Below are 24,356 nucleotides of genomic sequence, written 5' to 3'. Positions count from 1 at the left end.
AAGGACGATGAATGTATAAAACTGTATCCCAGCAGAGGGACGGACGAAATACACAAAATAAAAACATGCTTTGCATAAATATAAGAACTGCGTCCGGAAATTGAAGAAATCCAATAAAGTCCATGTCTTGCAGTAAAATGGCCTAATATTCATCTCCCACAGGAGGGAATAAAAAATGTCAGATTTACAATAAAGTGTTCTATGATATGTGCAGTAATGAAGACAACATTTGAACAACCAGAACATAACTTTATTGGTGATATACTCAGCTACAATTATTACAAAAAACTATTAAAGGTAATTGTGATCCATAAGGTGCAGACTGCAAATTTCTGCAGCATGATTACAGTATGAAAGTCCCTGGAGACAGCTGCAGCATGTGACACTGACAATTTAATGTCCATCAAATTATTTTCTTCACACTACCCGATTCCCCCACGTTTCTTTAAATTATTTACAATGGGAACGCCTGCAATTTTTCAAATCTTGCTCGCAAACATTTCCTGGTTTTGTTACTGCTGCTGCAATAACATGAGTGCACATGAACAATTTGGCTTGTCTGTGGTTGCTATTCAAATTGAAATTGTTCCCCAGAATAAAGTTATGGACTAAATACACACACAGTAAGTTTCTATTTTGCACACTGTTTGCAGTAGGATATTGTCTTAACCGCTAGCGGAGGAATAGCCTTGGGAGATCCTAAAACCTCAATTAAGATCAGATACACGGGAAACCGACTGGTTTCTAAAACAGGTGTCTTTTAAAAACACGGAGAAGTGTTAGTAGGGAAAACTTATTTTTAATCCCCTTTGTGGCTGGTGAGAAGAAAAACACTGCTCTCCAACACAGGGAATGAAACACATTATAATTTAATTACTTTAAACTAGACTCAAAAATGTACGCAACATGAAAAATAGAAAGAACCCAAGATTCCTCATCTTTAAAACCACTAATGGAAACAATAAAAGCTTGGATATATTCATGCATTTTTTTATACTTTGGCGGGCCTGAATTGGACATCGTAAAATATAGCCTGCAATCTCCAACTGACTTCTGCAAGCTTTATGTTCCCCATGCTGTTATCTGTACTTAGCAGATCCACAATAATAAAGGTAATGAAAAGTGACACTGTATTTTTCTTTAACCAATTTATGTTGAAAAACACCCTCAACCTCCATATCACCTCAATGTCCGAGACCCAACCAGATGGGAGTGTTGCAGAATATCATAAGGGCTACTAATTAAAGTGTGTTGGTGCCAGGCACCAAACCCCAGAAACACCCATTAAAGTGATGGGGTCGACGCTAACGCACTTCAGTGAATCGCAGCGCATACACGTAAAAGTAACGAGTTCAGGGAAGTCTGGGCCCTTCTGATGCAGACACCTCACTAAAAGCGGTAAAACAAAGACATTTCAAAATGTGACATACAACGTCCGGATGTTGTGCATTTTGTAGAATGAGGAACGCTGTAGATAATAGGGAAAACAAACTAAAACTTATATGGTTGTTTGCTGTGCAAGAAAATGACAATGCAGGCATCATAATTATCCTATTATCAGATCAAAATGGCAGCAAAGGCTGAACCATATTATTCCCATCCCTGTTACGTATATAGTCTTTCTGAAATGAGGTAAATAAAAGCATGGTACCAAGTGCAATGCTTATTTGTGCTACATAAACAGAACAGCGCAAAAAGAAAAGCTTTAAAATATATATATATATGCAGCATAGTTAGGCCTATTCAAAGTACAGTATTGTAAAACTAAGATAAAAAAATTGTACAGTTCATGCCAAATCATACATCCGTAATGCTGCTTGGAGGATACTTATAAACAGGGGTGCAACAAAGTCCTTTTTTGCACTGAAACTGCCCAAATTGCACCACCAAGCGCCTTGCATTGTTCCAGCTGATTCGGCTCTTAAATGTACAGTATACTGGTGTCATTGCAGTATTTCCCCCTCTGGTGCTGCTGAAAAAGGGTCACACGGAGGAAACTCAGGGTACAAAACATGTCGGAATGAGGTCTCGTTGGAAAGTTTCAGACATTTGCAGTTCAGTGTTAAATTGATAGGCTTGATTTAAAATACAATATAAGGGGGATCAGAAAATGCTTTAAAAATACAAGGTGCATCAAACACAAGAAGCAGGTAAATACATGTTTCCTTCCCTGGTTTTTGCAGAATTTTAAAGCATTAGTGATAATATTGAAGAATTAATATATTGTGGAATGTGCTGCAAATGATACTTTTTGAACTGTTTGCATGGTTTTTTCCAATCTGCTCCATTCCTAACGATGAGCGAATGACAACCTTAAATCATGTTACACAAGAAAGTCTGAAAGATTACACAGCATTCAATGATGTAAGGAGCCATTTCAAGAACCAAACACAGATCTGATTTCTTACAATAAGCCCTACAAAAAATACACAATACATTTTGCATTATAAATTAGGGTCAGAATTATCCAACAACCATGTTCCATTTTGTTATGCTCAAATGGTCTTCGGTTATGATAACCAATGCCCTGCGCACAGTTTATACTCCGATTTCTGAATGGTTATCAAAGGAAATTGTTAAAAACACGCAATGTCACGAATCTGCATTTCACAGGAGTAAACAATTAACTTTGTAATTTAAAAACTTTTTCTTAAGACCCTGATCAGTACATGACCTTAGTGTGACGGCATCCTGCCTCTTGCATGTTAAGAAGGTACCTTCCCAGAGATACCCATTCCTGGAATCCCATGCATCAGGAACAACTAGCCCGCATTAAAGCAAAAGGCTGCCGCCCTAAGCATGACAACTCATTAAAGAGGCCGAGTTAGTGAATTACAGCGACAACAGACACAGCAATTCCAGAAGCAACAGTACTAGGCTGGGTGTGCAGGAAAAAAACATTAACCCGTTTATCGCCAGGGAATCCATTAACAAGTTGTAGAGCAATGCAAGCCTGATCCCTTCAGCAATAAAGGGTTAAAAAACCTCGCTCAGCTTTATTTTTTTCATGTAATGAGCTTCAAGCATCGGTGGGGAAAATTGCAGCAAACCTCTAATGATGTAATGGTGGGCACATATCTCCCACAACTTTTTAGAAACAGGTAAATTAAGAGGTATTATAGTTACAGTGCAAATAAAATTACACATTTCAAGCATAATACATAAACATAGCACCAAAACAGACACAATGGAGAAAGCATGCGGAAAAAATAAAGGATACATGAGGTATTTAAGTGAAGACTGCCTACAAAATCTAACTAGCCCAACAATGTAGCATTTCCACCCTCAAAAAAATGAAAATAAGTTTCTCTATATTACATAAATCCCGGATACTTCCTAAAAGTTCGGCAGTTTCTTCCAAATTGCAATTTTCCGAGGCTAATCACAGCACAACTTTGGCAGGTGGAAGAGACATGCAACATTGTGACAAGTACAGTAAGAAAGTAGTGAGACATTTTTTAAGTGTAACGGTGCTCTGTTAAGTAACCAATTGAATATAAAATCTGCAGCATAGTTTTAAGTGTGATATGTCTAAAGGTTATGTTGTTATAGCGACAGTTTGCATTGAAAGGTTACCACAACTAAATTCATATTAATTATGGACAATGCTTTTGCACTTCTAGAATCACCCTCCGTGTTCTTAAGGATCAAAGACTATGTTTTGACAACGCAACTTTATCTATATTGATAAAATAGTCTTACAATCTGAATTCTCTAATAATTTAAGTCACAGCCTTACTATTTGTTGAAAATCTAGAACTCTTTCACGGTAAGTGTATACCCATTTGATGAGGAGAAATCAAATGGTCCAAGAGAAATATTGGGGAGTGATACCCTTATATATAAGGCAAACTAATTTTGTAATCAGGAATTTGTGGCATTAAAAAAAATACAAGTCCTATTCAACGAATATGTCAGTCACGCTCACACTTTCTTTACATGATACAAAAGTCCCAGTCACTCATCTCATTCCCCCAACACACAACGCTGTCCCAGTAAGTGCAATGTTAATTAGGAATGTCAACTTTTTGCATGACGTTCCGATAAGAATAATATAGATATATAGATATATCTACATCCAATAACCCAAAAACTGAACAACGCCTTACCAAGAAAGAGAAACGGAAAACACGGACCCGACACTCCAAGACTTCATAAATATCACTGATAAAGCACTCTTGTGATTAAACAAAGTAATAGTGAGGGAAGCAGACCAGATTGTGTTTGCGCAAAACACCATTAACCCCTTCTACACTGCAGAGCAATGAGGGGAAAACCTACAATTAGTTTCCCAAATGCATATGCTTTCACGTCTCCGTTCTGAAACATTCTGTCTTCAATTTGTTCCGCTCAACACTTTTTTCTTTTCTTTTTTGTGGTTGTCATGTTTTATTTTAACCTGTGTTTTGCTGGCAGGGTGGAGCACAGCATTTCCCTGCCCTGCATGGAAGACCCTCTTCGCAGAGCAGGGAATAGATTAAGGTGCACTCAGCTGTTCGGGACCGGAGGCTGATTGGCTTTGAGGCTCCGTAGGGCTCTTCTGGCCGCTGCAGATTTGGCGATTCTGTAGCTCCTGCCAACCCCTTTAAACTTTCCTTTTCCGACAACTTCCACAGTGACTCGGACCTTCCCGTCATACGTTCTCTCCGCCGGACTACCAGAAAGAAAGAGACTTGCATCAATCCGCATAGATAGAAAACATCACAGAGCTATTCTGGATTATAAAGCAGATTACAAGTGATCGTTATTTGGGACGATCTAGCTGCAAATGGGAAAGTTTTCTGGAAATCAAGGTATAAAGAAGATCAACGTTTTGTAGCAGTATCACAAACTATATGCCGTAAATGCATTACAATGATGCATCGCCTTATAAAAATGATACCGTGGCTTTGTTTGCATGTGGATTTATGGGAATTGTAGCTCATATCTGATCATCATCAACCATGGGGATAAGGAAAATACTTAGCTCAGCAGCTGTGCTGCTTTCCAGCACTAATATCACATCAAGAATAATCATTCTAAGTCATAATCTCCAGAAGGAAAACTTACCCCGAGCTTCAAGAAACACCACATTGCTTTATACGGCTTTATATAACTATATCCAGTAAGGGGCATCAATGAGGTGCAGGATTAAATCTTTTTGTTTCCAGAAACACCGCGAAATTAAGTACTTTCAGAAGATACTTCGCAATCAATTTTTTTCTTTGTAGAATACAGCTACAAATGTTCATTTCCATTAGGGATTTTTTTTAACATTTTCTAATGCTCATGCCATAATATAAGTTTAAAATAGAAGCAAGGCGGTCTGTATATGTGTCTTTCAGAATCTAGAAAAGCGCGCAGTAACAGCAGACCCCTCTAAAGTAAAATGGCATAAAAAACGTGCACGATAGTGAATTCATTTTGGACTTAATAAAATAAATGAATGAGATTTCCATTTTATCATTTAAAAAAAAAATGAGATCAGATTTGACATTTTGCGTGCATCTCACCTGAATTTAGCCGTTTCTGGCTCCATTTCCAACAATTCTCGTACTGGGGAACGGGGAACATTGGCAGAGAATTTTTCTGTAAAGAAATCTAAAGGTTATAAAGGTCCATTTAAAAAACAACAAAAAAAAATGCGTTTAAACAGAGCTGCAGAGGGCACTTTAGAGCTGTAGTTGGTTGCATTGTACAACAAAACAATTGCTTCAATTTACTAGGGTTCAACAATATTGGTTTTCAGAATATCAAATGTTTTAATATTTTATTGGAAACTCCTCCAGTGCTGTGGACAAATTGATGAAACATAATTTAAGATTCAAAAGAAAATGTGCTGCTGTTTTCTTACAATCGTTTAAATCTCTACTAACATTGCAATCACGGCATTTATCCCTAATAAAAGCGATATTATATCTACACTATATATAGTGTCATTTGTAGTAATTACCACAATGTCAATGTGATGTTTAGAATAAAGCTGCCCGCCTACATTTGGAACATGACAGAATAGTCCTTACACTGACTGTTAAACAGCACGATGAGGTCACATTTCTTCATTAAAACCTCCCAATATATCATTAGACGTGTAAAAGGCCTTTCTAAAAGGTCAACTCTTCCAAAACATTTCAAAGAACAAACATATGGAAACTAAATCCTTCGTAAAAAACTTTTACAGGCGTCTAATCTACAAAAACGGAGGACATTTTCGCAATCCTAATTTATTCTTCACAGAAAGGCAACGACACAAAACCCCCACATTATTTTGAAAATGCGTTAAAATAAAAACACGTGTACACACAGAGCAGAAAAGTACCCGAGCCTGGGGGACGGACAATAAAGATACTATACCTATTAACGGCCTCATCATAGGATAGTACACGTGCCATACAGTTTCCAAGGACATGCCACTGTCCATATAAATAGCCCCAGCAAGTGATTCAAATATGTCGCCCATGGCCTTTGGAACCTCTATATCCTCCTCTTTCTCTTCATCTTCTTCAGATCTTCTTAACTATTAAAAGAAATTTATATTTTTCCAACAAATACAGGTAAAATATTTTTTTTTCTTAAAACAAAAACAGCTATTAAAAAGAACAGTACACTGTAATAAACGCAGGGGCAGAACAAATACACAAGATATAATATATGTTACAAGTCTAATATCTAACATGGAGGGGCTGTATGGTCCGTTTATGTATCCAAGTCTACATGCATTGAGCAATATCCAATGCGGTTTCCCAACGTTCAGAGAATCGGATACCTTTTTATACTGTACAGAATAGCAGATTGACATGTTACAATATTACTAGTATAGTGTGCCGTGTTCTATTCTTGATCATTCTCACTCGCTCAGAAGAGGGGTCCTGATTTTCCTGTACAGCCCGACACGCCGGCCCATGGAACCCTGCTCAGCAGCTCAGAACGTGCCCTGGGATTTGGAAGCTGTACAGATGAGGTCACACTTCTGATGGTGCACTCGTGTTCTTTAAGGAATACCATATTTTAGGTTGCGAAGTTGCCAGGAATGTGCAATTTGGGTGCTGGCCAGCCAATGCATATTTAATTTACACAACTGCCATTAATTAAATATCACTATGTTGTTGGTAATGGAACACAGAAGATGAGGCATTGGCATCAAAAACAGTTTACGGCAATTATGCTGTCGCTAGGCAGTCCCTCAAGCATTGGTGACAACACCTGGGAGCCGGTCACTAACATTTTGGACTGTATTACAGGTAATTGTTCTGTTACAGTTGGACAAATAGTGAAGTAGAATTAGTCAAGGAAAGCTGCTTCCTAATGCCTTGGGGTTTCATATTGTGCATTTACTCTGACTTTCAGGTCAGTAATCCGAGGCGATTTGTCAGCCATGTGTAAACATTACGGAGTGAAACTAGAACCCAGTAAAAAAAAAAAAAAAAAAAAAAAAAACCTGGACTCCCATATCTTCCCAAACGCCGGCGCACAGCGTGCTTGGAAGTAAAGGGCTGTTGCATCATTTTGTTGGCCTGGTTCTCGCTCTGTTTTCACCTTGGCTCTGTCCCAAAATTGTAAATCCCTTGGAAACCTTGTGTTAAGAGGCACCGTAACTCCCTTTATGGGGTATGCGCTGTAGTGGTGAGGGGGGTGTATGAGGAATCCAAAAAGAAACACTTATGGGGAGAAGGGAGTGAGATTTAAGGAGCAGGGTTACAAAAAGCATTATTTATGCTCAAATGGTTCCATTTATAAACTCAGCTGAACCTTAAAATGGTGGCTTCAACTTTTTAAACATTGGTGCACAAAACATGATCTGTATATTTTCTCAATACAAACCAAACTGTTCCGAAAAGCGCTGCAGATATTAATGTAACCTCACGTTACAAACCAATTCTCAATGAATGGTTCAACAGAATTATGCATTTCGTTTGCCAACAAATACAATTGAGTGAAATGAGGGACAGAGTCAAAGCAACTAATTCAAATGCCAAACCTTACAATAAATAGAATGATGCGCCCTCTTGTTCTATTGATTACTGAGAGATTTGTATCCGTATATGATGCGTATATATAATCCGTATATGATGCATATATATACTATGTATGTGATGCAGCTCTATGATTACAATAGGTCCTTGCACAGACTTCTAGATTTTCCATTTTTCTCCTCTTTACAAATTACCATTCTTTTCATCAGCGCAAAGTGAAAATATACACAAACTGGAGTAATAGTGACATCCTCTGGCTATCACATCAGCTCATATCAAGAGTCTGATTCACATGGCAAGATATCAAATGTCGCTGCGATGAAGGGCTCCTCTGCTGGTCACAGGCATGCGAGTAGATGGTTTTGGGGGAGTTAAGGGAACAAATTCCACATGACAATGGAACAAGGATTTTACCGAAAGTTAGACACATGTAACAGTGAAGGACAGCATGAAAATGTATTTGCATTCACATCTATAAATACTCAGTATATCCAGAGGGAATCAAAATAACTTTGGCCTTAATAGTTTCATCAGACCGTCCTGTCATTATGACATGCAAAGTATGAGAATAAATCATACGAGTAAGGAAATGCCTCCCATTGCTTAATTATCATCAATGTTCGGATCATTTCTTAGATTGCAACAGTCATGCAAACATTTTACTCAATCCTCTTTATTAGAAGAAAATAAGGACTCTAATTCTGTTTTATGGCTGCTTTTATGAACTACTCTTTTAAATAAATGTAAAAACAAATCTGCCACAGGTATTACATTTACCCATTAGAAATGTAACTGAAGTGCTTATTCAATAAAAGCGCATATTCCATACTAACAAATATCCCCAACGTTTCTATGTGCTGGCAGGAGATAGCGACATTTGTTGCCCAGTCAATCCAAATGTTTTTCTATACCGAAGACATTTGCCTCAAATTTACGGTATTTTTCTACACCGAAAGCAAAAACTGTGCCGATTCATTAAACCGATTTTCAAAACTCTTTGGTAACCCCAGTCGTCACATCAAAAATGTGGAAATGATTATTTGTTATCGAACCCAAATCCCCCCCATGTAGGGGTGTCATTAAGTCTTAAATTATGTCAGACATTGTCCTGCTTGCTACTCGTAAAAACCTTAAACCTCTCAACTTGCTATACTGTATAATGGGGAATATAACAATTTATGGGATCTAATTTCGCAGATAAATGTTTCATAACTTAAAAATTAGTCTTATGGTGAAATGCCTGGTCATCCCATAACTAGGTCTGCAGTGAATATCACGTGAAACCTACAAATAAATATAAAAAGCATTTGCAAAAATGAAAACGATTACTAAAATCGCATCTGAAAAGTAAAAATACGGTATTTGTTAACTTCATAAGGGCTTTATCGTACTTCAAATGTACAAAAAAAAAAAGCAAAAAAATAGTAATACAATATACTCCAATGAAACGAAATCATGTCCCCTCACCTCGGAATCCATTCCTTGCATTTCATTCTTTTCCAGCTGAAATTGCACAAAATCGTCTATCACATGGAACAGCTCGGGAGAGACGGCCTTGAAGTACTTGTGGTAGTCGTATTTCACAGCTAATGATGCAAAGATGGTGTTATTGACCAGAGCCGAGCGCAGGTCGGTGAGAACTCCCGGCGAGTGCTGCCGAGGGTCTTCGTAAAGGTGCTTAGTTATGAGGTAATCCAAAATGGCGTCTCCAAGGAATTCTAAACGCTGGTAGCAATCTTACACAAAGAGGGAAAAAAGATATATTGTCTGTAAATGAAAATCTGAAAATTAAGTTGCTTGAAACTTCACATTTCCTAGGGAAGTCTATAAACTGCCCCTTACTTCACTAAAGAAAGAAGCCCGCTAAAATGGAAGTTTGGATGGTGTACAGACTTACCATATCATTTTCTTTAAAAGGACAAGCTTTTGTTGTGCTATATTGGCTTGAAATACAACGTCCGTTTTGGAAGGTAGCTATAAGCAGTTCACCTGGATTATAAAACCCAGGTCAAAATATTAATCTTATTTGCGTTCTGAAATTCTTAATTTACACTCAGAATCCCCTGCATTCTTAAAAACTATGTAATTAAATTAATTAGTGAACAGAATTTGAAATATCACTGCGCACAAACTAATTCAGGCGAGGGTCATTAAAATTGTCAACTGCCTACTTACCAGTTATCGTGTTATAGTGGTAGGAGGCATGAGTAAAAGCCTGCAGAAGGTAGGCCTTGTTCTTAAATTGGTAGTTTATTTTCTTCTGGAAGTTTTCAAAGCCAGATATTAGGTGATCGAGGGTTTTTTCTGCATCTGGATGATCGAACATACACCTTGGAGGAATCTTCAAATAACCGTATTCCATGCCTTTGCAAGATGACAGCTCAGAGTATGTTCCATTGAAGGCCAAGCAGTTTTTTGTAGGATTTGTCTGTTCACAATTAAACGTTTCCCTGCCTGAATGTATGTCTTTATCTGACTTTTTAACTGCCGGGAGTACTTTTAGCCCCAGAGAGCACAGAAACAGCTGGGCTGCTCTCTCCCCACAGCTAGTCAGATAGCAGCCTAAAAGGGCTTCTACACAGTCTGCAATACTTTTATCTGCTATACACTGTTCTGTATGCAAATCATAAGAAATAGACTGCTTTCCTGTGTCAACGCCACAGTTTTCTTCCAAAGGATTCCAAAAGCCTACTACAAAGTCATCTTCCTCCACAGCCTTGCTGGGATCCAAATAACACATAGCATCCCAAGAACTGTAATCAAAATCATCAAAATCAGATGAAAACTGGGTATTTTCCAGTGACGATTTCTTTGGAGTTTTCCATTCAAAACTTGAATCGGGCGGTGAGAACGGAGCAAGAGGAATTTTCTTCACAAATGCCCCAGATCCCATTAACATGTTATCAATGAATTTGATATGTTCTTGATCATACTCCAAAAGATCATCATCAAAGTCTGTTTCCTCTTTTGGGTTTCTCCACATTAGGTCTTCATCCTCTTCGTCATCAAAGTCGTCATCAATTTTTCCATTAGTCGTAACACTGTCCGGGGTCTACAGACATAAGAATTCTATATCAATGGTAAAAATCTAAAACTTCGCTCTTTCTACTCATTTCAACATAGAGACGCCTCACAAACAGATAGAAGAATCAGATAAGTGGTCTGGCAAAAAGCCACGGAGGTGGGTAGGACAGTTAAACAAAATAGTGTTTTACAGTATTTATCATTTCTTGGCTGAACATTTGAATAAAAGCGGCATCTTCTAGGACAAGAAAATGTTTTTAACTCTTCTTGGATTTCAAAAGGAACCAAAAACAGCCAAATGTTGCATTTAAGTAGGATTATAATTTCTTTAAGGGTGAAAACGTAATTTTAAGGCATTTTCAAAATGTTTGTTTCCTAAACCAACATGAATTGCACCTTAAGAGGAAGCGGGACATACTGTACAATATTTTCAGGGACGGGTGTCATTCTGAAAACACAGAATAGCTCAGTCACACTTCATGGAGTTGACTGACACAGATACCCATACGTACACTTTTTTTTTTATTATTGATTTCATCCAAAAAATAATTGTTGAATCCATACTTTTCCATGTTGGATAACTGAAGTCAACTTATATTTTATGCACAGATTAAAAATAGCATAAGTGTCCAAAGCTACTAAATATGTCTTCAACTATCTGTTAAATGGAAGAGGCGGTATTACACGACAATATAAATCTGTAGACATTGTTTTGTAAGTTACATACAGAAACACTTTAGGTAACAGGGTTCCAGATGACATCAGAATAGCTTGGTGATATCAGCATAGGAACAATGTAAAAATGACACTTTCTAATCTTACAGTAGTTCATGCAATACTATACTAGACCAATCTCGTCAATAATACAAAGTGAATAAATTAGCAAAAACGGTTCCCTTCCTCGAGTCCATAATTCATACCAGATTTTGAATTAGGAGTTATTTTCTCAATGGTGTAAAAGTAAATGAAATGCACGTTATCATTGGATAAGTTTATATAGGAAGGTGGTGTATAAACCGTGCACAGGTCTCTGGAGTGAGATCCAGGTTACATTCATTTGATTGAAGACCACCGCCCTTGCTCTATGACAACATTACATTACAATTCAAACTCACCAGTTCACTACTTTCCCACTTATCAGAGATACTTTTATCCTGGTTTACAATATATCCAGGTGGAAGCCAGTTTACCGGTGGATCAAATATTGACACGACCATACGGCTAGGTGAACCTTTCTTCTTTCCAAGACGATAAAGGTTACAGTTACTGACCTATGATGGACATATGAGAGGTCACAATGAATAGATTGCAAAAAAATAAAAATAAAGATTGTACGCATCGATAGGTCTAATCACAGGTCTAATTACAGGTCTAATTACAAAACGAGCTAGGTTCCAAAACTCAGAGCAACACACAACAGATATCAACTTTAGTTAAACGTATGTGAAAAAAGTTTGGAAAGAGCAGTATGATAAACCAATAAAAGTAACATATGACAAATACCCCCTCTTATCTGACACGCTCTTCATCTTGGCTCGTCCTTCCCTAGGTTAACGAGTTTGTCTCTCCCCCCCTTTACCCTTATCCCCGTGCCCCCATGTCTTGTCTTATTTTGTACAGTCAATACTTACATACTGTATAACTACTTGGAATGACTCATTTTGTTGTCTGCAGTCGGTGTTTCATCGTGCAACATGCTGTCCCTCCCCATTTTAATGCGGGTACTTGTAGGCAGAAAAAGTGTAAAGCATAATGCATTAAACTGCCCTCGGGAGAACACCGCTTACCTTCTTGCTTCTCATATAGGACAGGCGTCCTTCGTGCGCATCTGGGTACGTACAGTAAAGGTATGTGGTAATGGCATGTTTCAAAAATGAATCTCCAAGCATTTCAAGACGCTCCAGGTTAAATCCATCACTGGCATTTGATAGAGTCAAGGCTTGAAGAATAAGACCAGGGTTTGGGCCAAGAGTTTTTGAGGAGTACCCATTGGAAGGCCCATTTTCAGAATGTTTTCGGTCTTTTCGAACACAAAGAGCTTCTGAAACACAGCTGCTTGAAGTCATGTTGGGGCACTCAGAGGTAGGTTTGGTAGCATTTCCATCAATATATTTTTCACTCAGAGTACATTCATTGTTGGGCGTGGGCTGGTTCTTGTTAAGTAGATTTTGATTGGGAAATGAGGTAGTTGATTGCACAGGTATTTCCTGTTTGCAGCAAATCCGCTGACTCCCTTGGCAAAACTCACTGCTCTCTGCATCACAATCACCATTGGTAAGACGATTACAAGAAATACCATTAATAACTTTATGATCTACTGAGACATGATCACCTTGGATATTACTGGGAGACTTCTTACAGGATGGTGTGTAGTTCACAGACATTTGGTCATGAATTTCTGTGGAGGCGCCATGATTAGCAGCTTGACATGTAGCATTGTCCGGGACCATAGTCGGCCTATGTATACAGTCAATTTCGTTCTTGACAGAGGAGAGGCTTTGATTCGAGATGAATATTTTGCTGTCAATTGACCTTTTCCATCCAAAATCCAAGTTAGGGTATCTGAAAAGGGAAAGAAAGCCCAGCCAACAAATAACTAGTTATTACAGGATGATGGCACGCTCTTCTCTGCCCCTCCTCTAGCTCAGCTTTAATCTCTTGCTATACCCCTACTCGCTCGACACTCTGCGAAGTCTCGTCTTTTCTCTACCCCCATGTCACTACAGCACCCTCGAACTTACTACCCTTCTAATATTCTGCACCTCTGGAAGTCTCCTCTCTATGTCCACCATGTACTCATCCAAAGTCATTGACCAGATGAGTTTCCACGCGGGTTTTTAATCCTTTAAATACTCTTGGAGGACCACTACTCTCTAAACTACAGTATGCTCTTAGGCCTCGGCCATGTTACTTGCTTGCTGGCGGAAGCGCGCTGAGGCGCGCTCCCGCTCAGCACTGAGCCCCTACAGCCGCAATTAGAGCGGCTTTAGTAGGGGCTCGCCTACGCTTCCGCAAGCGCGCGGAAGCGCAGGTCTTGGGGGAATTTAAAATTCCCCCGCTTGCCGGCGCGACAGGCCGGTCACGTGAGCGGTTCGCACAATGAGGGCGAACCAGCTCCGTGACGTCACTGGCCCGCCCCCGGCCAGTGACGTGCCCGCCCCCTGACGGCGCGTGCGGTAAGCAACCGCAAGGCCAGGGAAAGCACCCGCTTTCCCTGAGCCTCAGCGCGCCTCAGCACGGAGCCTGGCCGAGGCCTTATACACACTAATGCACTGAAATGTAATCCTGTTTCTTAGTGTCTGCCCACATGCCAATTAGATTGTAAACTCTTTACTCCTAATGATATATTGAGGTCTTGAAGCACTAATCCCATCTGTGGTATTATATTCCCTGTATTGCAATGTTTCTAAAATTGTGACGCGCTGCGTACCTGGTTGGCACTATAAAAATATACGTACAATTTGGATACAGTATACAAAAAAAAAAAAAAATAACTAATTTGAGAATAGATTAATAATTTACTCATGTCGTTATGTTCATAAAAAAAACTACAAGCAAAAAAAAAAAAAAGGCCAACAAGCAAATGACTGCAGTTCCTTCCTAATAAAGCGAACATAAAACCCCCCATTACATTGAACTGGAGATGTCTAGAAGCTTTTCCACATCGTCTGGTTCATGACTCGACTACATTTCAGAGCTCTCCATTTCCCCAATAAGTGCTAAACAATAAACATTCTTTTTGTGCCGCTGTACTGATCCGGAGCAAAGAGCAAGAGCAAGCAAGTCTTACCTAAAATCTTCTGGAAGCGATTTTACGCCAACGCCAGCATCAGTGGCGGTCTGAGCGCGAAGTTCCTCGGCGGTCAGGAGGCAATGTAAGCGATACAGGATGCTTGGCAGGCAAACCGCTTTCCTCCACAAGGATGCTGGGATGGGATGTATAGCGCAGAGTTCAGGGACCAAGATCTTTAAGAAGAAAAAAAAATCAAACTAATGGACTGGTTTCTGTGGGATCAGAAAACGCATCTTATAACAAGTAGTTAAATACAATTACCTGTTTATTCTGCAAACTTTCCCACTTGGCTTTCCTCTTTTCAGCACTGCTCAGTGGCAAAGCTTTCCCCTTCTGATTCAAATGGCGTGGAGTCAGTAAATTAAGTCTAAAAAGAATATAATGATAAAAAGGGCCCTGTATCACAACAAAACGGGTGTAGGGCGCTGAACATGGATTAAAGGACATAATAAAGACTTGGGAAAACATTGTGTGAGACACAAAGCGGAAGTGAAGCTTTTCGTTGTAGGGTTGCACTAAACCTGGAAACTTTTTATAACGCTTCTTTAAAATGTCATCTACATAAACAAAAAAAGCGGAGATCCATTTTAGTCTTGGGTTCGACAGGCGCGTGAAGGGGAGACGAATGGCTTTCATGCCTTATTTTCTAGTAGAAAAACAACAAGGTCTGGCTGGAAGCAATTGCACAACCTACAGTCCCACAGGGAAGTGCAGATTTCCATCAGACACACCAACCCCTAAACAGAAGGGCTGTCAAAATCCTAATCTCCTTAAATCCAATAAGATTACATTTCTTATTGGCGGAAACCAAGAAAATAAAACCCACAATTGGAGCTCTAGAAAACCTTCTTTACCTGCTCATCACTTCCCACAACTATTTGTCAGGGCGCTCAGAGAAAGGGCTAAGCATGTATGCGGTTAGAAGCGTGCGCGCAGGTTGTATTGCTATATTACGGACACATTCCCTCCGTGACACACACAGGCACGGCATTCTGCCTTACCTAGATGAGGTGTGGTCCACGTCCAGCAGTGGCTGGTTCACGTTGGTCAAGTCAAGGTTATATTTTGTTTTATAATATTCAGCAAATGTTTCATATTCCAGGGAAGGGAATTTACTGAGGGGAGTAAGATCAGTGTATACATCAGCTACATAAAATCTATGAGGCTGATCAAAATTGCGATATCTGTGGGGAGAAAAAAAAAAAAAGCATAACTAAGCAAATTCAAGTATTTTTCCTGCAGAGATGATGTAACACGTCACTATGGGAGATGTTATTAGGTGTCCAGGAGTTTAAGAGACCAAACACGTTTTTTGTATCCAAGGCCGAGGAATTCATAATAACAATGGTTTCTTACAAATCACACAGACAGTGGAATACAGTACTTACCTTGGAATGATAACTGCATCTTGGTAATCTTCTAGTTTGAAAATAAAAGGACTGTCGCTGGTATACTGAGTACTAGGAATGCCAGCACGTGCTTCTGATTTTTCAATATCTTCCATGAACTTAAAGTCGATGTCCAAAGTGCTGGAGCCATTAACTTGGGAGAGATTAGTGAAAGTGTCACACATTAGAGAGGCTTTGTTCTCTTTTTTTAAATAAACCTTTTTAGTTAACCCTATTTCCTTCTTGGACAGCGCTGATGGAATTGGCTCCGGCCATGTAGAGCGTACAATATAATGATGTAGTTATGCTTCTCTGGCTCACGTCCGTAATAAGGGAAATGTAACCGGCTGCATTGCAGATACAACATTCAAAAGTTTATTTCATCTAAAAACTGCTTTTCCCCCACGGAGTACCAACAAACTAATCTTATATCTGACGGTCGGCAAAAATATATTCAAATATGCCAGATCCCATAACTGTCCCAATGTATTTGCCAAGCCTTGGTATTCTTGCTATGAGTTTTGTTTTTCTGCTATAGCAAATAAAAACCCCACTTGTGAGCACTTTCCAATTATCTCTACGACTAGGTCCCCGGTGCCTGCTGCAGCGCACGCCGCAGGGACAAGAACCTCCCCTCAAATGGGGCCGGCCCCACTAGCTACCCTAGGGCGCAATTTACCGCCGCGACGCACGACCAGATTTTCTGAATACTAGGAAATTGTATTCAGAACTGGAGACGGATCGCTGGCCACGCCCCCTCCCCCCCCCCCGGCAGTTCAGCCAATGAGGGTAAACCAGCCGGGTGATGTCATGGCTGCGCCAACATCCCCCCCCCCCCCCCCCCCACATTTTTCCCCCCTGCAGCTCAAGCACAGACCGCGGTTTTAAGCTGTGCACCTGCCGCCAAGCGCACGTGAAGCAGCCACCACCGGGGACTTAGCCTTAGCATACAATGCTTCCACTGCAGCCAGGGATTCTGGGTAATGACATGAAACGCAAGCATCGTTTGTGGCACTATCGTCACTTACCAACATTGAGAGGTAGAACACAGTAAGCAGAGTCGGTTGCTGTGGGTTTAAATTCTAGTGCAGGTTTCTCCAGACGAAGAATGTGTGAAAAAATATACTGGTGAAGTCTTGTGATGAGCTCGAGTTGTTGCAAACTCAGAGCAAAGTTGGACTTCTTCAGCTCAATCAATATGGTCACCTCCCCAGACCGTGTGTACACAGGAAAGTGAGGGATCTGGAAGACATACATGAGCAACATGGGACATAGATACTTAGAGATACACTTGTATTGTACACGTCTCACACAGTATTCCCCGTGTAAAGCAGCAGTCCACATTGAACGCCTATTTTTTTTTAAATATTTTGAACTCAAGTATTTTCAGGTTACAGAAAGAAAATCATAATAAATTTGAACACCTACAGGCAACAATGTCATCATAAATCATTCTCTCATTGACATGATTACGGCCATTTAAAAACACAGCATAACAAACATTTTAATCTATTTATTAACAAAACAACAATGTCAAATAAAATGTATTTATGACACTGCTATAACATATTCCGTGCCCTTCGCGCTGCTTATTTATTTATTAATCTGAAGCTTCGTTCAGGAGATAAACGCATTTGAAATATGAAGTGTTGGGGAAGTTACAGTGGCGCTCTGTACCGCCTAAAGGGTTCCATGGTAACCCCGGAAGCGAGAGGTACCGCCTAAAGCAGGCCTGCACAACTCCAGTCCTCGAGGGCCGCAAACAGGCCAGGTTTTCAGGATATCCCTACTTCAGCACAGATGACTCAATTAGTGGCTCAGTATGACTGAGCCACTAATTGAGCCAGCTGTGCTGAAGTAGGGATATCCTGAAAACCTGGCTTGTTTGCAGCCCTCGAGGACTGGAGTTGAGTAGCCCTGGCCTAAAGGTTTCCATGGTAACCCCTGGAAGCGAGAGGTACCGCCTAAAGGTTTCCATGGTAACCCCGGAAGCGAGTGGTACCGCCTAAAGGTTTCCATGGTAACCCCGGAAGCGAGAGGTACCGCCTAAAGGTTTCCATGGTAACCCCGGAAGCGAGAGATTCTTTTACTACCACAAAATTTTCAAAGAATAAAACATTTATTTTTATAAACAATGAGCCGCCGGTCGTGTTTATGTTTATGGGGCAAAATATCAACCTTCTGCCAAACTCATCGAGGCTCCCGGGGAGAGGGAGGAAATTGCCGCTTACAAGTTATTACATATATACAAAGCATGATGAACAATATCAATGATCCACCTAACAGGAATTAAAGGGAAGTAACAGTGTCTTCAAAACATTCAAAAAAAGTTCACGTTTTAATTGCTTTAATTCTCAATTCCCAGATCACTTTATCCCCTCAGCACGCTTTAATGTATACAATGTCCATTATTTCCCCATAATCAAATATTATGAGGGCGACATTATTTCCCACACTATTGAAATATTCTCCTATTAAATGTTAAAAAGAACCTAAAGCTGAAACAGCAGATAAAACTGATAAATGGACACAAGACTTGCACAGTTCACAGAGCGGGAGGCGGGGAGGCGCTACCTGAGGTATGCATTTGGCGGTCAGGATTCCAAAGCATCTTGTTGTGTCTTCAGGAGGATAGAGTTTTCGCCTCCTAAAATTAAGCTCGTCAGGTAGAGGGGTGGTTAACACCATTTGTATTACGTAAAGGTAACAAGGCTGGCCTGGCTGAGGATAGCTATTCTGTAAGCATTCCGGAATCTGTAATTGAATAGAGAAAGGTATAAGGAGAGAGAGTGTGCCATATTTACCAACCATTGCTAAGCCATAAAACGCGTCGCATTCACTCAAACGGCCCGTACAGGATATTCCCACACTGGTAGAGGTCCTTGGCACACCACCATGTACCAAATATGCGCCAATCCAAAACAGTTTCTATTTTTAAAATCAGATGCTTTTTCAGGAGAATGAAATATTAAGTGTCTGGCAGATTAAAATGAAGTTATCCCCAGATTTGAGTGCAGAATATAAGGTATCACGGTAACCCTCAAGCATAGAGAGGAAATAAACAATTTTAACACTGAATTATTATTTTTTAATGAGCAGGACATACTCTGGGCTTCACAGGGCCGGACATACTCTGGGCTTCACAGGGCCGGACATACTCTGGGCTTCACAGGGCCGGACATACTCTGGGCTTCACAGGGCCGGACATACTCTGGGCTTCACAGGGCCGGACATACTCTGGGCTTCACAGGCCCGGACATACTCTGGGCTTCACAGGCCCGGACATACTCTGGGCTTCACAGGGCCGGACATACTCTGGGCTTCACAGGGCCGGACATACTCTGGGCTTCATAGGCCCGGACATACTCTGGGCTTCACAGGGCCGGACATACTCTGGGCTTCACAGGCCCGGACATACTCTGGGCTTCACAGGGCCGGACATACTCTGGGCTTCACAGGCCCGGACATACTCTGGGCTTCACAGGGCCGGACATACTCTGGGCTTCACAGGGCCGGACATACTCTGGGCTTCACAGGCCCGGACATACTCTGGGCTTCACAGGCCCGGACATACTCTGGGCTTCACAGGCCCGGACATACTCTGGGCTTCACAGGGCCGGACATACTCTGGGCTTCACAGGGCCGGACATACTCTGGGCTTCACAGGGCCGGACATACTCTGGGCTTCACAGGGCCGGACATACTCTGGGCTTCACAGGCCCGGACATACTCTGGGCTTCACAGGCCCGGACATACTCTGGGCTTCACAGGGCCGGACATACTCTGGGCTTCACAGGCCCGGACATACTCTGGGCTTCACAGGCCCGGACATACTCTGGGCTTCACAGGCCCGGACATACTCTGGGCTTCACAGGCCCGGACATACTCTGGGCTTCACAGGGCCGGACATACTCTGGGCTTCACAGGGCCGGACATACTCTGGGCTTCACAGGCCCGGACATACTCTGGGCTTCACAGGGCCGGACATACTCTGGGCTTCACAGGCCCGGACATACTCTGGGCTTCACAGGCCCGGACATACTCTGGGCTTCACAGGGCCGGACATACTCTGGGCTTCACAGGCCCGGACATACTCTGGGCTTCACAGGCCCGGACATACTCTGGGCTTCACAGGCCCGGACATACTCTGGGCTTCACAGGGCCGGACATACTCTGGGCTTCACAGGGCAGGACATACTCTGGGCTTCACAGGGCCGGACATACTCTGGGCTTCATAGGCCCGGACATACTCTGGGCTTCACAGGCCCGGACATACTCTGGGCTTCACAGGCCCGGACATACTCTGGGCTTCACAGGCCCGGACATACTCTGGGCTTCACAGGCCCGGACATACTCTGGGCTTCACAGGCCCGGACATACTCTGGGCTTCACAGGGCCGGACATACTCTGGGCTTCACAGGCCCGGACATTCTCTGGACTTTACAGGGCCGGACATACTCTGGGCTTCATAGGCCCGGACATACTCTGGGCTTCACAGGCCCGGACATATTCTGGGCTTCACAGGCCCGGACATATTCTGGGCTTCACAGGCCCGGACATATTCTGGGCTTCACAGGCCCGGACATACTCTGGGCTTCACAGGCTAGAACATGTGTGCTCACTTTGAACGAGTTCATCCAAATCAGTGTTAAATCCCTCTGCCATGGAACATGTTGGTCTTTTTGCCATGGCTGACCCATACTCACAGCTTTCAGATAGCACTGCCTTCTTTTTGTAGAGCCCGGCCTGCCTGGAACACTGGTCTCCTCCTCATCGTGCAAATCAAGCTCCTCCTCGTATTTAACGGTTTCTTTTCCAACCGGCATCAAATGATCATCCAATTCACCTAAGTACAACAAGAAACCGATATTCCCCACCGGATTCTGACAGCACCCACCCCAGATACTGACAGCACGCACCCCAGATACTGCATCGGATTCTGACAGCACCCACCCCAGATACTGACAGCACGCACCCCAGATACTGCATCGGATTCTGACAGCACCCACCCCAGATACTGACAGCACGCACCCCAGATACTGCATCGGATTCTGACAGCACCCACCCCAGATACCGCACCGGATACTGACAGCACCGACCCCAGATACTGCATCGGATTCTGACAGCACCAACCCCAGATACTGCACCGGATACTGACAGCACCCACCCCAGATACTGCATCGGATTCTGACAGCACCCACCCCAGATACTGCATCGGATTCTGACAGCACCCACCCCAGATACTGACAGCACGCACCCCAGATACTGCATCGGATTCTGACAGCACCCACCCCAGATACTGACAGCACGCACCCCAGATACTGCATCGGATTCTGACAGCACCCACCCCAGATACTGTACCGGATTCTGACAGCACCCACCCCAGATACTGCATCGGATACTGACAGCACCCACCCCAGATACTGCATCGGATTCTGACAGCACCCACCCCAGATACTGCATCGGATTCTGACAGCACCCACCCCAGATACTGACAGCACGCACCCCAGATACTGCATCGGATTCTGACAGCACCCACCCCAGATACTGACAGCACGCACCCCAGATACCGCACCGGATACTGACAGCACCCACCCCAGATACTGTACCGGATTCTGACAGCACCCACCCCAGATACTGCATCGGATTCTGACAGCACCAACCCCAGATACTGCACCGGATACTGACAGCACCCACCCCAGATACTGTACCGGATTCTGACAGCACCCACCCCAGATACTGTACCGGATTCTGACAGCACCCACCCCAGATACTGTACCGGATTCTGACAGCACCCACCCCAGATACTGTACCGGATTCTGACAGCACCCACCCCAGATACTGCACCGGATTCTGACAGCACGCACCCCAGATACCGCACCGGATTCTGACCGCACGCATCCCAGTTACTGCACCGGATTCTGACAGCACGCACCCCAGATACTGCACCGGATTCTGACCGCACCCACCCCAGGTACTGCACCGGATTCTGACCGCACGCATCCCAGATACTGCACCGGATTCTGACCGCACGCATCCCAGATACTGCACCGGATTCTGACCGCACGCATCCCAGATACTGCACCGGATTCTGACCGCACGCATCCCAGATACTGCACCGGATTCTGACCGCACGCATCCCAGATACTGCACCGGATTCTGACCGCACGCATCCCAGATACTGCACCGGATTCTGACCGGATTCTGACAGCACGCATACCAGATACTGCACCGGATTCTGACAGCACGCATACCAGATACTGCACCGGATTCTGACCGCACGCATCCCAGATACTGCACCGGATTCTGACCGCACGCATCCCAGATACTGCACCGGATTCTGACCGCACGCATCCCAGATACTGCACCGGATTCTGACCGCACGCATCCCAGATACTGAACCGGATTCTGACCGCACGCATCCCAGATACTGCACCGGATTCTGACCGCACGCATCCCAGATACTGCACCGGATTCTGACCGCACGCATCCCAGATACTGCACCGGATTCTGACCGCACGCATCCCAGATACTGCACCGGATTCTGACCGCACGCATCCCAGATACTGCACCGGATTCTGACCGGATTCTGACAGCACGCATCCCAGATACTGCACCGGATTCTGACCGGATTCTGACCGCACACATACCAGATACTGCACCGGATTCTGACAGCACACATACCAGATACTGCACCGGATTCTGACAGCACGCATCAAAAATAGATACTGCACTGGTTCTCCGAATTCCTGTAGCAGTGAAACCCATTGCTCAATAAAACAGACTGCACATTTGTGTGAGAGATTAAACTAAAGGGTAGGTGAAACCGGTTTCATGTTGAGAATCCGAGACCTCTCTCACATCCGCCATCCTTTTTGGGAGCACTTTTCCCCTGACATCTTGCTATATACTATTATATTTATATTAAGTAATTACAAGTCTAACGCTGCACACAGGTTCCTAAACAAGCCCCATAACGTCATTAAAAACATTAAATGTAAAGGCAAAGATCCTTAATAGTGGGCCTTAGATAATGCATATTTTTAGCAATGATTTTAATAGATTTTGTTAACACGCAAAACAGGACGCCGCCGAGTAGGCTTGGTGTCAGAGTGCGCTTACAAATCTAAGGGAAATAGAACTAATTCAGGGGATCCCATTTTAGAAGCAGAATTGTAATGACTGTTTTCTCACCAGCAGCATGAATTTTGCTGCAAAAGTTCTTACCAATCTGATGCAGTTTCCTACAGCAAATAAGAGCCACCACTCTCTCAGCCAGCCTGGCACAGCTCATTGCAGGACCCTGGAACATTTACAACAAACTCATTCAGCTTTAAAAAAAAAAAAAAAAAAAATCACAAAGATCAACAATTTCAGCGAGTTTGCTGCTGCAGGGATCCTAACTGATTACGTGGTGCGAAGAGGAGTAACGGGTGAAGGATCAAAAGCAATGCTGCAATTTATCGCTGTTATTAAACAAAAAGCTACATCTTTAACAAGGTTTGGGGACCGTACTGTTCCGTAAATTAGACTTGAATAACGAGAATTCCTAATACTTTTTGTAAAAAGGGTACACAACTGGTCTACTGCAGCTGTGTTAGAGGCTGAATCCAGCAATAACTGCAGTCACAGATGAACGTTCGCCTCGTCCCTGCAATGTCATTCTTACCAAGTACTTACAACAATTGGGGCTCGGAGAGGAGAGTTGATCGGCAGGTAGAGCGTGGAGCGGAAAATCCCATCGGGCAATTCTCGGGTCTTACACTTGGGAGCAAGGTGAGTGAACGGGTCACTAGGTAACCTAGCACAATACCTTGCAAAAGACAAAAAGGATCATATGGGTGCGACAACGTTACACTTTGCGCCAAGCCTGAAAGTTTTAATTATCATTCAGTGTGCACAGCCAAAACACATGCAACTTTCATAGTAAACATAAAGAGCGTATATATGCACATGCTTAGGTAATATACACAATAGGAACCATGAACTAAGGAAACAAGGTCTTCTCCGTTTTACCAGCATTCTCTCCACTTTAGACTCCTAATTTGTAGCAAACTTTTAATTGGTGGTGTGAAATTCCATGATATCAACTTCAAATATCTTATAACATGTTAAGTGCTGCATCAGTTTGAAACAGAATGGCAAGAAACAAGATATGCTTTCAGGAGAACAGATACCTCTGTCAGTTGTCCCAAATGA

The 24,356-nt window shown here is 42.5% G+C and overlaps 1 protein-coding gene across 3 annotated transcripts in view; it reads right to left on the bottom strand.

Moving 5' to 3' along the window:
* Window positions 1-228: 228 nt before the first annotated feature.
* Window positions 229-24,356, bottom strand: part of DICER1 (dicer 1, ribonuclease III) — a 42,469-nt gene continuing 18,341 nt past the window's right edge. For 2 of the 3 annotated variants that reach the window (XM_075614443.1, XM_075614444.1), the window contains exons 13-28: window positions 23,838-23,970; window positions 23,385-23,460; window positions 20,864-21,003; window positions 18,732-18,911; window positions 17,186-17,399; window positions 16,158-16,311; window positions 15,771-15,953; window positions 15,031-15,136; window positions 14,767-14,942; window positions 12,764-13,538; window positions 12,092-12,247; window positions 10,128-11,004; window positions 9,420-9,688; window positions 6,334-6,496; window positions 5,493-5,568; window positions 229-4,654 (exon numbers count right to left, since the gene is read on the bottom strand). In XM_075614443.1, coding sequence (XP_075470558.1) covers window positions 4,489-4,654; window positions 5,493-5,568; window positions 6,334-6,496; window positions 9,420-9,688; window positions 10,128-11,004; window positions 12,092-12,247; window positions 12,764-13,538; window positions 14,767-14,942; window positions 15,031-15,136; window positions 15,771-15,953; window positions 16,158-16,311; window positions 17,186-17,399; window positions 18,732-18,911; window positions 20,864-21,003; window positions 23,385-23,460; window positions 23,838-23,970 — 3,844 coding nt within the window. In that variant the 3' untranslated portion in view covers window positions 229-4,488. Of the gene's footprint in view, window positions 4,655-5,492; window positions 5,569-6,333; window positions 6,497-9,419; window positions 9,689-10,127; window positions 11,005-12,091; window positions 12,248-12,763; window positions 13,539-14,766; window positions 14,943-15,030; window positions 15,137-15,770; window positions 15,954-16,157; window positions 16,312-17,185; window positions 17,400-18,731; window positions 18,912-20,863; window positions 21,004-23,384; window positions 23,461-23,826; window positions 23,971-24,356 lie in introns of those variants that run through there. The other variant, XR_012803872.1, reaches the window with a different exon arrangement.

This window comes from Ascaphus truei, chromosome 9 (genome assembly GCF_040206685.1).
Source record: "Ascaphus truei isolate aAscTru1 chromosome 9, aAscTru1.hap1, whole genome shotgun sequence".
In the NCBI taxonomy this organism is placed as follows: Eukaryota; Metazoa; Chordata; class Amphibia; order Anura; family Ascaphidae; genus Ascaphus; species Ascaphus truei.
The sequence above is the reverse complement of the archived record's forward strand: the minus strand, read 5'-3'. Positions and strand labels throughout refer to the sequence as shown.